Source organism: Lepidochelys olivacea (assembly GCF_965140295.1).
Source record: "Lepidochelys olivacea isolate rLepOli2 genome assembly, chromosome: 4".
Taxonomy (NCBI): domain Eukaryota; kingdom Metazoa; phylum Chordata; order Testudines; family Cheloniidae; genus Lepidochelys; species Lepidochelys olivacea.
Window position 1 is genome coordinate 121,474,621 of NC_140414.1, and position 16,202 is coordinate 121,490,822.

General features: G+C 42.8%; 1 protein-coding gene across 3 annotated transcripts; it reads left to right on the top strand.

Annotated features, from left to right (window-relative positions):
- The first annotated feature begins 2 nt into the window (after window positions 1–2).
- HS3ST1 (heparan sulfate-glucosamine 3-sulfotransferase 1) lies at window positions 3–12,981 on the top strand. 3 transcript variants are annotated; one of them, XM_084627282.1, is made up of 3 exons: window positions 221–307; window positions 2,473–2,719; window positions 11,840–12,981. In XM_084627282.1, exon 3 carries the CDS (start codon window positions 11,968–11,970, stop codon window positions 12,913–12,915), a length of 948 nt encoding a protein of 315 aa, XP_084483408.1. In that variant the 5' UTR covers window positions 221–307; window positions 2,473–2,719; window positions 11,840–11,967; the 3' UTR covers window positions 12,916–12,981. The 3 variants fall into 3 exon arrangements, with proteins under 3 accessions (XP_084483410.1, XP_084483409.1, XP_084483408.1); XM_084627284.1 differs by lacking the exons at window positions 221–307; window positions 2,473–2,719 and adding an exon at window positions 3–41; XM_084627283.1 differs by lacking the exon at window positions 2,473–2,719 and having other exon boundaries at window positions 55–307.
- Window positions 12,982–16,202: the final 3,221 nt, after the last annotated feature.

Here is a 16,202-nt window from a genome sequence, read left to right on the forward strand (position 1 = left end):
GGCTGGCCCTGGACGCGGTGGGAGGAGGCTTCGAGCCCTAGGTTTGTACCTGAGCGAGGCTGGCAGCAGCGGGCGCTCGCTCCCTGGCTCTCTGTGCCAGGCTTCCCTCCTCCGCGGGGATCAGCGCAGCCTCTCGCCCGCTCTGCCTGTCGCGCTGGGGCTGCAGCGGCCGGCGCGCCCCGCTCCTCGCCTCGCTCCGGGCGCCCTCCTGCCCGCGCAGCTGCTCTCTCTCCCCGGCGTCTCAGTTCATGGCACAGCGGGGCGGCCCCAGCTGCAGGAGCCCGGCCGACGGCTCGGCGTCAGGAGGGTAAGCGAGGGGCAGGTGCAGCCCGGGGAGCGGAGCTCCTCTGCGGGTAGGGCAGGGCGGATCGGGGCTTGCTGCTTGGGTGGGGCACGGGGAGTGAGGTTGGGGGGCGCATTGGGGTGTAGGGTTGGTGTTTGAGGTGGTGCATGGGGCGGGAGGTTGGGGGCACGCGGGGTGTTTGGGGGCTGGTTTGGGGCGGCAGGTGGTAGTGAGGTTTGGGGGCAGGCGGGGTGCATTGGGGTTTGTTTGAGGTGGGAGTGAAGTTGGGGGCAGGCGAGGTGCATTGGGGTTTGTTTGGGGCGGTACGCGGGGAGTGAGGTTGGGGGGCAGGCGGGGTGCATTGGGGTTTGTTTGGGGCGGTACGCGGGGAGTGAGGTTGGGAGGCAGGCGGGGTGCATTGGGGTTTGTTTGAGGTGGGAGTGAGGTTGGGGGCAGGCGAGGTGCATTGGGGTTTGTTTGGGGCGGTACGCGGGGAGTGAGGTTGGGGGGCAGGCGGGGTGCATTGGGGTTTGTTTGAGGTGGAAGTGAGGTTGGGGGCAGGCGGGGTGCATTGGGGTTTGTTTGGGGCGGCAGGTGGGAGTGAGGTTGGGAACTTGGGGGGCTCATTTGGAGGAGGAGGTTTAGGAGCACGTTGGTGGCTATAATGGGGGTTGATATTTGGGATGGTAGCTGGGGAGTGAAGTTGGGGGGTCTCTGGAGGGGGCGGGGTGGGGGCACATGGGTGGGTAGGGGTTGACGTCCGGGTGGTGAATTGAAGTTGGGGGTCGGTAGGCTGGCGGTGTGGGGCAGGACATGAAGGATGCACGAGAGGTTCGTGGTTGAATTGGAAACTGGGGTTCGGGTAGGGGCAGGGGTGACGGTTGGGGGTGCGCGGCGAGGCGCCTTAGCGCTGAGGTTTGGGGGTCACCTGGGTGGGGTTGAGGCACTGGGCGGCAGGGGTCCGGTGTCGGCTCTGACTCAGGCAGACTGTGCCCAGGTGAGCGAGTGCGCCGGGCTCTGCAGCGCTCCGGGGGCCTGCCGGGACCGGGCACCGCTCTGACGGGCACGGGGCGGGGGCAGCGGGGGACTCGGGGATTTCAGCCTGGCACCGGCAGGTTCGCTGAGCGCAGTCCTGAGCAGCCCCAGCCCGGCCCTGCACGGAGGCTGAACCCAGGTATGCCCTGCGCTGGGCAGGGAAGGGAGTGAGCACCGAAGCGGCTGCTGGTTTTTGTCGGGATCTCCTCCGGCGGCGCGGGTCTCTTCGGGAGACTCTAGGCTCTCCCACCCCAGCTGGCCACGCTGCGCCCGTCCCCTTTCCGAGCCACTCGCATGTCAGCGGGGAATAGGGAAGAAAGGAGGAGGCACCTGGCCCGCTGGGGTTTGGAAGTCACGCTAGGTTTTGGCCGGGGCTGATGTTTGTGGGCAGGCGGCAGGTGTTTTCTCGATAAACCCTCGTGGCCAGCTTAGTGACACCGGGGTGCAAAGCCGGACCCTCGCCATCGGGCCCCGGGGAGCTACACGGGTGGAGAAAGCAGAATAACCCAGCGCAGCGTTGTAGTGAGCAGCAGAATGGTTTCCTGTTCCTCCTGGCATCGACTCACCTGCTGAGCGTCATATTACCAAAATGGATCCAAGTAGGACAGAGCGAGCTACAGATCTGCCCACCCAAGATTGGATGAGAGTTTGGGGGGATTGAAGGGGGAGCTAATTATTATTAAACCCCACCTTGGCTTTTGGGGAAGGAGGTGAGCTGTTAGCTTCTAGTATATAGGGGACAGAATTAAGCTGTCACAGCATGTCTGCATGGGACTTCAAAATTGAGGGACTAAAAGGTCTTGCTGAGAGACACTGCACAAAACAATCACTCAGAGGAAAATGCTTTTATAAGCCTTCTCTAAAGATGTGCTGCTGCTGCACACACCCCTTACCACTCACCCAGACAAGACATCCACTCCCCAGAGGGGTGCAGCTTGGCAGATTTTTGTGTCCTGTCTTCCATCCATTAGAAACAGTAGTAGACACTTAGCTGTGAAATATAACCAATCTGATCTCTGAATTTATTTTTTTTTTACATACACACACACACATATATATAATGTGTGTGTGTAACATATGTCTTTTCCTGTTCTCCCTGTAGTGGAATAGTTTGAGGTTATCTTTAGCCAAACCTTGTGCCTCTTCCTTTTTAGGAGACACAGGGAGAGAGAACTATGAAGTCCTAATAATTTAATCCTCCCAGACTTTGTATATATCAGCTTTGAAGTGTTTGAGATCCCTGCAGTGGCCACCAAGAATCCAGCTGTGCTCCTCATTATTCCTACATAGGACAGCAGAAATTGCTCAGTTCATCGCACATATCCAGTGAGATCGCTTGAAGTATATGCTCCCCAGTTATTTGACAGCATGGCTTAATGGAAAGGAAATGTGCCATTTGAGGTAATGTTTAATGCAGTGCATATAAGTAAATTGTGCCAGTGTTTTTCCCAGCGTTAGGAGGTCCTAAGCTTAGTGGAATAAGATCTACTTTTGTGCCTGCTTTATTTGCACTTTTAAAACAAGTATGTATTCCACTTCCTTTGAAATTATACGGCATTTTGGTTAAATGCAGTTAGTATTCTTGACTTCAGATTCAATTTCACACTCCCTGTATTTAGCACACTGTTGTATCTGTTCCTTTGACATTAACCCTTTTTAATATGCCTGCATCTGCAGAATTAATTTTTCTTTTCAGGTAGGTCAGTAGCAAACAACAACGTGTTGACTGCAGTGGATTTGCACCAATTTAATACAGCAATATTTGTCTCTAAAGTTGCCATGATTTAGATACTGGAAAAAAGCTCCTTATAGTTTACCCATCTCATTGGCTGCACTCTTATCCACCTCCATTAGTCCTATTTCCAGAGAATGAGAGAGGGAAGATATCTGCCGTCTCATCTGGTCTTCTTTCGAGAGCCAATGCAGGATTGTTCCTTCCAGAAGCTAGTGCCTAGCGTATTGACTGGTTTAGCCAAGTATGGCAGTTCATTCTGCTCTGATCTTGAAGCGAAGCACTTAGTTACCACAGGGCCAGGTATGAAGGAGTCGAAGTCAGCTTAGAAGATGAATTGGAAAAGGTTGGATTTTTCTATATAATAGACTAGTAGCCAGAAACAGGGCCTGCAATTACAAATCAAGGTAGGAAACTACATGATGGGAGGGAATGCAAAAAAGGTTAGTTTTATTTTGTTTATTTCAAAATACAAAATGAGGGTGGGATTTGGGAACAGGGAAGGTGGATAGTAGTATTCTCTCAGGCTTGTAACTGTCTTGGAGTTTTTTGATGCAATAGCAAGTAATGGACAGTTAAAGCTCTGACATTTGTGAGCACTGTTTTGTGTTTTTTCTCCCTTTTTTGTTTCTGCATAAGAAAACCAACTGTTTTACTTAAGGGGAAAAATAATGTCTTGAACGCTCTGAGTTAGACCTTTGTGTGTTTTTGAAGGCTATATGATGCAGTGGAGTAACTCCTCTTTTTTAGGAAAAAAATTAAATCTTGGCTCGGCACACAAGATTGATTATTTTGGGATGCGTGGGATATTTAATCTTAGCACATAATATAAAAAGCTCCATCTCCAGTGTCCTATTTTCCTTCTAGCCGTATGAAGCGTTTGCTGTCTCTTTACCACTATAAAGGTTTGGCTTATTCCTTTGCATGAAAGATCAGACTGATCTCTTCTGGCCTTAAAGGGAAGAAGGGGGAAGGAAATCTACAAAAGGGTGTTATATATATCACTAATCTATTTTAGCTTCTCCTACTTCATTGCTCACACTGAAACTAAGCCCTTCTTTAAAAAAGTACAGACTTGTGTTCATCATGATCAAACTAATTTGTATAAATTGTATTTAGCATTGTGAGCCCAGAAATATAGTAAAACTTCAGCCAAACACCAAGCAAGTCAGGCTTCCTTAACATGCAAATTTACATATATTAATGTTTAGAGATTTTGCTAATTGTGAAGTCAAATATATATTTAAATTACGCTCGGAACTCTCTTAAGGCTTTCTGACAAAAGGCATTTTCCTGATAAACTTTAGACCATTTCAACCATACTGAAAACTAGACTAGACTAGCCTAGGCTTCCCATGGTATCATATTAGCTATAGGAGTTCTAAGACAAAGGTAGTTCCATTTGTGGTGCAGTAGTTTTCAAAAAATCATAGGTTTTGGCAAGTACCCAGTATAGCAGAGGGTTCAGAGAGAATTTCTTTTGCTCCAAGTTTTTTTCCTCTTCTATTGAGACACAGATGGGCATTTTTCTTGTATTATGAGTGGTAATCAAGAGTTTATGCCCCGGAGATTTCTCAGTAGCTCAAGCAGTGCACAGTATTGTTTCTTTTAATATACTCTCATCTTTGTACAATTCATTGCAAACACAGAGACTGCCAGGTAATTACAGCACAAAACTAGAATTTGAACGTTTTCTTACCAAGTGTTACTTAAAAGCTGTATTACATTGAATTTTTTAGTTGAAAACCAGAGAAAATATTCTTATGGATTTAAAACTCGCAGAGAGACAAGGCGTGGGATGAATCTCTTCCTGAGGAGGGTATGGGAAAAGTTTTGCTGTAGAGGGAACTATTACAGGAAAAGTTTTTCCTATGAAGAAACAAAAATGTTTTGTAAGACCGCTATTAGACAACTTAAAATATTTGCTTCTTTGCACTTTAAGAGCTCCCATTTCAGTGCTCATCATATGGCAGTTTCTGCTCGAAGTCCTGCAGATATATTGGGGAGTTTTCTTATAACTTGACCCAATATGCTTGCTGAAGTGTTTTGAACCCAGCATATAACAAACAAAATAGGGAGAACATATAAAGTCAGACATTTATTCTCTTTGTAGAAGAGATGTGTTCACACTGTAGAGAACTTATCCTTGAAATTCTTCAAAAATACTCAAACAAGTCTCACTCATTCTTAACCAGAACTGTCTTACACCATCTATTTGTAAAGGCTACTTTTAATTGGTTTTTAAAAATTGCTTGTGTTCCAGAGAACTAGTACTGCAAAGTTTACATTACTTCAGCTGGACATTGTCTCCGTATAAATAAGCCTGTCTAGGACACTTAAGGATTGTGCAGCATGGATAGTTTCAAACCTTTTTAAATGGCAATGCAGTAATGTATGCCAGGTAACATACATCACAGTAGAGTTCAAGAGCACAATTCATTACAAGAAGTCTGGCATCTAGGGTGTGTTGAAGTCTAAGTTCTGATCAGCTTAGTGTGTGCAAATATCCAGCTGCTTTGGAGAGCCTGAGGCTCTCCTCGGGGGGTTCCAGCCCTGGTCTCCTTCTAGAGGTAAGGAATTTGCATTAGAGATGAGCCTAAACTCTAGAAGAAGCATTCAGATCTGGTATTTTCATTCAGGCTCATCTCTTGTGCCAGATTGTGCCCCTTTAGTTGGTTGCACTGAGAGGTCCCTCAGGTGCAACTCTCCTACAAGGAAGAATGTGGGGGAGAATAGGAGACTCAGATGCCTTTGCAGCATCATACATTCTTCACTGCAGGACCTGGGGCTGCGTTTGTTTGTGGGTTAGGGATGGGAGAGGCAGGTAAGTCACAGTGAGTTCAGAATTTTTGAACCACTACAAATTATGGCATCTGTATAAGACTACTATGGTGCAACAATGAGTCTCTTTCTCTTACAGTTTCTATTGGTGGGCTCTGAGAAGCATTTTCAGATTTACATAATTATTAAAATCTTATAATGTTGTTTAGAATTGTGTATGTGCCTAGTTTAAGAATGGTCTTCTATGTTCATGTTAAGGGGCCAGGTTCCAAGTACAGATACTGAATTGTTGGTGTGTTTTTGTTTTGTTAAAAGAATTGCACAGAACTGGGAGTCAGGAGACCTGACTTCTGTTTCAAGCTCTGCTCCTGACTTACAAGTCACTGTGGTAGGATTTTCAAGAGTTAAACTGCTGACTCACTGAGTTTAAATTGAACTCAATTGAATTAAACTCAATTAAATTGACACCTAACTCCCTTAGACTTCTTTGGAAGTCCCAGCCTATATCTTCTCAGTTTCTCGTTTTCCCACATGAGAAGTGAAGTGACTGTTTAAGACACATTTTTGGTCAGTAATAGTATTTAATATCTACATTAAAATGAAGTTAGTTCAAATCAGTTAAACTAGGTCTAGTTAAAATGCCTCTTGAGTGAGGATAAAATATATTAAAGATAAAATATATTAAAGCACTCAGATACTCCGGTAATGAGACCATATAAGTACCATAGATAGACAGATGTGCTTTAAAAAAAACCCTCAATGCAATTCAGTGATTATGACAGCTCTCACTTCTTTCCTAGTTACATTTACAATGAAAAAAAGTTGTCCATTTATTTCTGAGCTAAAATCTTTTTCAAAGTTAATGATAACTGTGAAGACTGATTTGATTGTTCCACAATTAATCTTATTGAATAAATAATGTGACCACTATTTTGCTAATTAATCTGAGAAAATTGCAGAAGAGATCAAGAAAACGTAATTCAAATTTAAAATGTCTAGGTATATTCCTCAAAGCATCATTTAACAGTAAATGTATTTCTCACACCAACTCACTCATTTACATGTAGCAGATACAATACTAATGATACTGACAGTTAAATTTTTGTATTAATCTAGAATGCATAGTCATTCTGTGAAGTCGTGTGTGCTCTAAATGACTTGTGGAAACAGTGAAATAAATTTTTGAAGCAGGAAAGTAATTTGGCAGAGTGGCTGTTAAGCTTACCTTCAAGAGCTTATTCTTGCCAAAACATTTTGCAGGTTTGAAAATTGCAAAGCTATATAGTGTATGTTAGCATCCTTAATTTTATATAAACTGCTGCAATTCTAATATACACACCAGTAATTTGGCTAATATTCACCTGAGGAGGGCATAAGAGGAGAAAGCTGAAGTAACAAACCAATGTATATGCAGTTTTTTTCATGGATATCACTTTGCCCATACAACAGATGTTTTGTTAAACTTGTATGGAATATTATGCACAAGTGCTACTGTCCATCATTGATATAAGATTCCAAGATTGACACTGAAGCCTAGAATGTCTGTAGAGCTAATGTGAAGTGATGGAAAAAGCTACAAGCATGGCCGAGAGCTCTTTTTGTTTAGAATATCACCAGGTTCAATTATCACTGGGATTCACAGTTTGATACTGTACAATTTTTAAGTTCTTGGCCATTTTCAGCTTTTTTTTTTTTTTACACTTTACAAATTACACCCATATGACAGCATGAGCTTTCACCAAGTATTGTGCTGTTACTGCAACACAACAAAAATAAGTGATCCAGATAATGGTCAAATCATAACAAAGTCTTAACATACTGCATGCATTTAAAAAACGAACACAAATTATTCAGTAATCAAAAAGGAATATATTTTTAACTGCACAGCTGAGACTCTGTTAGTTGCGCATGTGTAAAGAAGACAAATACTACAAATAGTAAAAACAAAAAAAAACCCAACCCTTTTTAACAAACGCAATTCAAGAATCCAATGGAATGACATTATGGGAAAACTACTATGAGGTCTCATGATGCAAAGCTGTTTAATATCTGAAACAAGTGTTTCAAAAAGAAAAAAAAGAGACAAGAAAAGTCATTTTTGCTCCACAGAGGCTCAAGGGTCCACCTGTCTACCTGGTCAGGTCTAGCCTGCTCCAGTCCCTCAAAACCATTCCTATGACATACCCTTCCTAGGTAAAAGGACTTGGGTAAGAAAAAAAAGCATGACTGGCATGAAACAATCCTTTCAGCCAGTTGATGGTTCTGTTTTTACTCACTATTTTCAGTAAAAGCATCGTTATTCAGCATGTTGTGGGAATGCCAGTTAATCAAAAATTCTGGTTAACTAAGAATCCTACTTACCAATGGAATACCAATTTTCAAAAAGTAGAATACAATAAAATGAACAAAGTATAAAACAGTATACGGGTACTTGCCAATCCAGTAGTAGCACTGCACTGCAGAGTGGTTGGTTTCTTGAAGCACTTACGTGTATACAGGTAAAGTTTTCTATACAGTAGGTTATCTTATGACACTACATATTACTATGAGCAGCGCATGGCATACACCTAAATCACTAACAATACACTTAACACTAAAACTATACTGAACATAATTTAATATTTGATTCAGACGGCACTTCAGGATCTTGCAGTGCCTCAGGGTCATCGTTATCAACATCAATTATCATTTTAGATGTAGATGGTGAGTAGATTGGGCTGAATCTGTAATGACCCTATGACACACCCTGGAAGCTGCTTTTTTGAATAAATTCCTGGTAGCAGCTTGCTTACTTATCTTCTGCTTCTTTTGCATAAAAGTAGACTGTAGAATGTGCAATTGCATAACCTGCTGGGCAGTATACTAGTCCTGGTCACTAGATTGAAGATTTGTATTGGGAGATATCAGTAATGCCAGTTAATAGAGCTTTCTGGTTGATAAAGTGTCGGATAACACAGCTTTTACTGTATATGAGACTCTGATGAACTGGTAGGCATAGTTCATAAGATAATAAAGTCAGTTTGGTTCACCGAAGTTTGAAGATAGCTAAATAATAGTTCCAGTGATGATTAGCTCACAGAACCCTTGGTTTACTGGTAACCTAGTTTACTTTCATGCGACTACACATGAGTAAGGGCTTGTGCGATCAGGCTCTTTAACGTTAGCATAACTTACTGGAAAATACCAGGAATTCAGCAGGAAAAAGGGCTGAACTGTTGTTTGAGGGGGTCCACAGGGAAACTCAGGCTTATATTTATGGAGCTTGCCCACTTAAAACATACTGCTGTGGAATAAGTGGCTGTGCCCTTAATTACCTCAATCAAGATTTGATATTTTGTTGTTTTAGTATTCTGACCAGCAACTATCCACCTAAGCAGGTTGTTGCTGCAACATTTGCTCATATTGCAACTAAATGTGGAGTTAGCATCATTCATTCAGGATATCTAGCATGCAGTTATCTATAGTGGAATCCCTATGGTTTACCCCCATCCGTGGGTGCCATATTTTTGGTATTATTTCTTAGCTGGTTTATATTGGCAAGAACAGAGTGGGATGGGGGGGGGGAATAAAAGAAAGATTAAGGACACAAAGCCACATCGCTGCGTGATCAAACCTATGATGGGGCAAAGAGGGAAAGAAAGCTTAGAGTTTCCCTATATCATACTTGTGAGTGATACATCACAAGACAGACTGTGCTACCCTCTCCACCATAGGACAGGTTATGGCTCTCCTCTCAATCTGCAAGAGGGCCGGTTTCCATGCTTCTATACCAGTTCTGGGCCCTGCACCCCTTCCCCCAACTACCTAGCAGAATAGCTGAATTGTAACCATTGTTGAAGCCACCAAGAGGATGTGTAAAGCTTGGGTAACCATTAGCAACAATAAAACACAGCAAACCTCCCCAATTTGGGGTACAGTCAAGCCCTTTGTAAATTCAAGGAAAGCACTTTGAAAAGCCTTTATTAACCAGAAACTATCACTAGTTCTTGTTTCAGAGAACTGACTTATTGTGAAGTCATCACTGGAATGTCTTTTCAGACTTCGAAGCATTTCCAGTACTTAGCCCCAATCTTTCAGGCAGGTGACCTGTAGCTCAGAGCTCCAGCTTTTTGGGCTGTTCAGTCCAGGCTGTCCCATGCGTAAAACCTTAGCATTTCACTATCCTAACAAGTCACAGCAATCAGATGCTTTCTCCTTGTGGCTTTAAACTCTGACTAGGATTAAACAACACTGGCAGCTGCCTAGATCCTTGTCTATACTAGCCCACTGCTGTTTGGAATGATGGAAAATTTCAGCAGAGCATCCTTGTATAGACAGGTATCGGGGTAGCCATGTTAGTCTGTATCCACAAAAACAACGAGGAGTCCGCTGGCACCTTAAAGACTAACAGATTTGAGCATAAGCTTTCGTGGGTAAAAACCCCACTTCTTCAGATGCATGGACCATGCATCTGAAGAAGTGGGGTTTTTACCCACGAAAGCTTATGCTCAAATAAATCTGTTAGTCTTTAAGGTGCCAGCGGACTCCTTGTTCTTGTATAGACACCACCTGTGGCTAGCTCAAAAGATAACTGGCATAGCTAGCATTTCCACACCAAATCTGACATGACAAAACAGGCCAATCGGTATCTAAAATGAATCACAATGGGCAACAAAAGATAGGACCATATTTCTTAAATTAAAATGCAACCTGATAACAGCTTGTAAACAACCCATCCTGATTCTTAAGAGTATTAATTCTTAACTGGAGTATTTAAAATATTATAGAATCAGTACTTCTTGCTGAAAATTAACTTGTATACCATAATGTGTCTGTGGACTTTGCTAATCACCTCATGAAGTGACAGTCAGTAATATCCATGAAGTGTCTTCCTATGCCAGCATTTGACTGCGACTGATTATCACCACCAATACTTGTTCAACATTTTGCAAAAACATTCAGAGTTAACGTAACATGCACAATCACAAGAAGATAAGCTCCAGAACTCAAAAGCATAGTGCACTAAATCTATAGTACATTTGTAATAGCCATCGTACCTCATTCCAGGATGAGGTTGTAGCCCTGATTCTGTTTCCCATATGTACTTCAGTTTCTCCTCTGCCTGGTCAGATGAGTTAATGTGTTTATGATCTGGCCCTCAGGGAAAATCAAATCCCTCCAATTCTAGGGCATAGAAGAGCTTCAAACAACAATCCAAACATAACTCCTAGTCTATTAACTTGGGGTACATCTTCCTCTTCCCCATCATTGCAGGGGTTTGCCATCTTCTGTAGATAGCACCATTAGGGAGCCCACTCTATTCCAGTCTCCAGTCCAGGGAAATCTATGTGCACTGGATATCAACTGCACTTAAACTCCCCTACTTCACTTTTCCCCAAGTCATTTCCCACTCAGGCCTTGTCCCCCAGCCCTTTCTCACACTCTTTCTCCAGGCTTCCCCGAAGCAAGACACCATACTCTCTCTAACTCTCCTGATATTCTAGGCAACTTTTTTTTATTTAATAGTCTGACTTTCCCCAGCAGGCTCTGCAGCCAGGCTGCAGTCACCTGACCTCTCAAGGGACTACACTACAGTTCCCAGAATTCCCATCTTTAAAAGGCCAAAAATTGGAGCAGGGATGTTCTGGTCCAGGCCTACCCTTTTTCTTTCTGGCTTTGGTTCCAAGGCATTTATCACACTTGTAGTTACTGATATCAAATTTTCATGTTATACCAGTGCAAACCCATTGAAGTCATGTACATAAACGAGAAATTATCACACTTTAAAGGCATCTTAGATATCTGAGTCAAGAGAAAACTTTATAATGTTTCTGTCTCCAAATGGCAGGAAGATGTTTTCTCATGCAGTTCTTATATTTACTTGTCTTTGAAATGTTGGAGTCTACTCTTGGGAGAACTAGGAAGTTTGATCTGCTGCAGAAACCAAGATGATATTTAACATAAACAATGTAACTTTTAGCAGTGATATATTTGAGTATATATTAACATGTTTCTCTTTCTTTCCCTAGTGAGTGCTCTACTTGAGAAATACGTGCTCAATCAGCAAAAGGAACACAACTTTTCAAGACCGGTCTATGTGGAAATCACTCCACACCCCATATTCTGGTTGAGTGAAACCAGATTAAGAACTTCTGCCATGGCAGCTCTTCTACTAGGAACTTTGCTGCTTATTGTTCAACCTCATATAGTGCCTTCCAGACCAGCTGTAATTTCTAAGGTTGAGGCCACTTCTCAATCTGTTGAGAAAGAGCTTTTAAAAAAAACAATTCTCAAAAATGACTTCAAAAGAAACATTCATTTTAACGGATCTTGCCAGCAGCTACCACAAACTATCATTATTGGAGTAAGAAAAGGTGGAACAAGAGCCTTATTAGAGATGTTAAGTCTCCATCCAGATATTGCAGTGGCAGAAAGTGAAGTCCATTTCTTTGACTGGGAAGATCATTATGGAAGTGGATTTCAGTGGTATATGAATCAAATGCCATTCTCTTATCCCCATCAGATCACAGTGGAAAAAACCCCAGCCTATTTCACATCACCCAAAGTGCCTGAAAGAGTTTATAACATGAACCAGTCAATAAGACTACTCCTTATTTTAAGAGACCCAAGTGAGAGAGTACTATCTGATTACACCCAAGTGTTTTATAATCATGTACAAAAGCACAAGCCGTATCCATCCATTGAAGAATTCCTGATTAAAGATGGTGAACTCAACGTGGACTACAAGGCAATAAACAGAAGCTTATATTACTTTCACATGCAAAACTGGTTGAAGTATTTTCCTCTTGATCGCATTCACATTGTAGATGGGGATAAATTAATCAAAGATCCTTTCCCAGAAATAGAGAAGGTAGAGAGGTTTCTAAGGTTGTCACCTCAAATAAATGCTTCAAACTTTTACTTCAATAAAACGAAAGGCTTCTATTGTCTAAGGGATAGTGGTAGGGAACGTTGTTTACATGAGTCAAAAGGAAGAGCACACCCTCATGTAGATTCTCATTTACTTGATAAACTGCATGAATATTTTCATGAACCTAATAGGAAATTCTTTGAGCTTGTTGGCAGAACATTTGACTGGCACTAATTTGTGGTAAGTTATTGATAAGCTTCAGAGCCTAAGTTTCAGTGTACGCTTAGAAATTATATTAAAAAGGGCATTTAAGCTATAATTTATTTGTAAAATCCATAAATACTTCTGTACAGTATTAGTTTCACAATTGCCATATAAACTAGTTATATTTTTCTACTTGTTAAATTTGAGGACATTTTGTATTGTTTTTCATGGTTGTTACATTGTGTATTACGTCTCTATATGAAGGAACTAAAATATTTCATTGCAGAAGATGCTTTCTTGAGATTGTGTTATCTGTTTAATATATAAGAAATTCATTTCAACGAAATCCCTCAGAATTATCTGAATCTTTGAAATATGGTATCTGGACTTTATTGTGAATGACCACATGAACTTTACACTTCTCTTTCTGTTGTTTTTACTAGGTGCTTTAATTTTAAAATGTCACTGTGGGCAGCAAAGTTCTCTAACCTGCTTTATACAATTAATTCTTACTAAAGTGGTACCTCACATACTTATTAGGACATGACATGTCAGGTACAATGAAATGCTCTGTAAACAGACATACCAACTACTGTACTTACCTTCATATTTAATTTCATAACCGGTGCCCCTGAAATTCTTTGGCAGTACAGTGCCAGTTTCATGGTAGATTTTAAAAGATTCTGTGGATACATGCTCATAAAAAACACTATTGGATGCAGAAATACAGTCAACCTAAGAACTTCCTTTATTTTCTGCATGTATGTGTATATGTTCTTTATACTGAAAAATGGGAGTGAAGGGTTTAAGCAATATTGGTAAATTTTAAAGGTTGCTTATGATTTTTCCTAAATCCTATAGCATTTATTTCTGCTTCAGAATCACTGAAAACCAACACGCACTCATGAGACATTAGTTGGATTAACCTCTAGAAATTAATGGCCTTATTCTTATTTACATTAAGACTTTCCGAACACTGCTCTGGCTATATAAAGGTTCCAAAACTGAATGTAAATTACATTTGCACCCCGATTAAAGCCCCTTTTTTGCTACCAGAATGGTGCTTTTTGCTTTCCACTCTACACCAGGAAAAATCCACACCTCTGAGCGATGCAGTTAAACTGACCTAATCCCCACTATGGACAGAGCTTCTCCTGTTGACATAGCCTCTCGCAGAGCTTGAGTACCTACACTGACAGGAGAAGCCCTCCTGTTGGCATAAGTATCTGAAGCATGACTGCAGCGTTCGAAGTGTAGATCTGTCCTTACTGCAAATGTGAATCAGACCCACAGATTTTTCTTTCTTTCTCTCTCCTCCCTTCAAGAATCATGAGGTCACATATAGCTTCCATTCATGATTTACAAGGCTACACATCTAAGGCCTTTTTTGTATATTGGGATTAGCCCCTACTTCAGCAATCCTTATGGCTCCCCCTCTGCTGGAAACAGTCCAGTGCAAATAATGGCTTTCCTTGTATACAGTAAGAATTTCCATGTATTATTGGCCATCAGTTGCTGAAATCAGAACAAACCCTGCATATAGACACGGTCCAAAACAGTACTTCAGAATGTAAGCTCTTCAATTGTAATGGAGGGATCTGGCCCAAGGTCTAGAATATGCAGATAAAGTTTCACACTGAAATTGAATTTTCATTGAATTCTGGACAGATAAAAACAATACTTTATATGATTTAAATTTGCATACATTAGCCTTTGGTGGTGAGATGGAGGGTGGGTTCAGGACCAGGCTGTGTTAGGCAGGTATGGCTGCTCGTGTACTATCTTCTGGATGCAAACATCACATACAATTCTGCTTGCATGAAGATTTGTAGCTGCTTTTTTTCTCTCCATCCCTTGTGTAATTGACCAAGCTGGATTCAACCTCAGAGAGGCTTTTTTATTGATTGATTTAATTATTTTAAGTAAAAATTTGGAAAAAAAAATACTTAAAATGAGGCAATATTGTACTGAATAAAAGATATTTTCTTTATTTCATTGGTCTTTTATTTGACAGTGTCAGCCTTAGAAGACCAAAATTTAGAATTTGACACCTATTCAGCACCTGGTTAAATAACACTTAAGAATTTGTCAGTAGATTAGTGCATTCAGATTGAATGGATATTTTTAGTATCACCATCCTGATTGAACTGCCAGCCACTGATCCAAGGGCTGCGGGGTTTGGGGCTTCTTTTATTTGGAGGTTGCTTGTTTAGGCTTTTTTGTAATAGGCACCCCTACTTCTGTGCTGTTGCTGGCGGCAGCACTGCCTTAAGAACTGAGTGCCTGGCCAGGAGTTGTTGCTCTCCGGCCACCAAGCTCTGAAGGCAGCACCGCTGCCAGCAGCAGCGCAGAAGTAAGAGTGGCAACACACCATACCATGCGAGGCTGGGAAGGTGGTGGCAGGAACCTGCCTTTGCTCCCCTGGGATCCCCTTCTCTGGGGAGGGGGTAGTAGGCAGGGTCCCCCCCATTGCTGCCCCTAGGAGAGCCCCCTGAATGGGGAGTGTCAGGCTGACCCTGGGGACAGTGCAGGATTCTGCCCCAGCCAGACACCCTCTTCCCTGTGGGCTCCACTGCCTGCAGCTCTCAGGGTGGCTTCCCCAGCTGGGCTTGAGGGCATGGAGGTTAGCTGTATTTTTGGGGAGGAGGGGTGCCATGTGGGGACAGGGGTGATGCTGGGAGGGTGCGATAGGCCCTGAGACCTGTGATAGAGCAGTGCCTCTAACCAGAAAGTGGGATGGGGGGCCTGGCCAGTCCCTGCCCCTCCTCAGGGTGCTGCAAGGGGAGTAGAGTGGCCAGTTACACAGAGGCCCGGCCAGCCACCTTTGGGTCCGTGAGCCTGCTGCCCTTCTGAGCCACAACCATCTGGTAACCATCTATTACCAACTGGAACACATGCCACTACTCCAGCCTCTTCCATTCCCCTGCACTGCAGGAGGTGAGTCTCACTGGCGGGGGTCAGTCACCCAGCAAATGATCCCTGCCATCACCTCCCTTTCCCCAGCCTTGCACTCTCCCCTGCTCCTTGCTCACCACCTGGCTATCCCTTCATGTGCTAGCAGAGCTTACTGTTCACCCTGCTCATCCTCACCCAACCTTTGCAGTGTGAAGGGTGAGGGAGGCCTTGCGAAGTTGGTGTTGGCTGTTGACTTTCAGAAAGACAGAGACGTGTACATCATTTCCCGCCCAGTTAAACTCTGTTGCAAACATTTGAGTTTTTCCTTTCCAAGCAATCTCTCACTGTTCTTGCCCCTTTTGGTGTGTGCACTGCTTAATTTGTGCCAGGACACCTCTTTCATTACAAAGAAAGCACGGAAA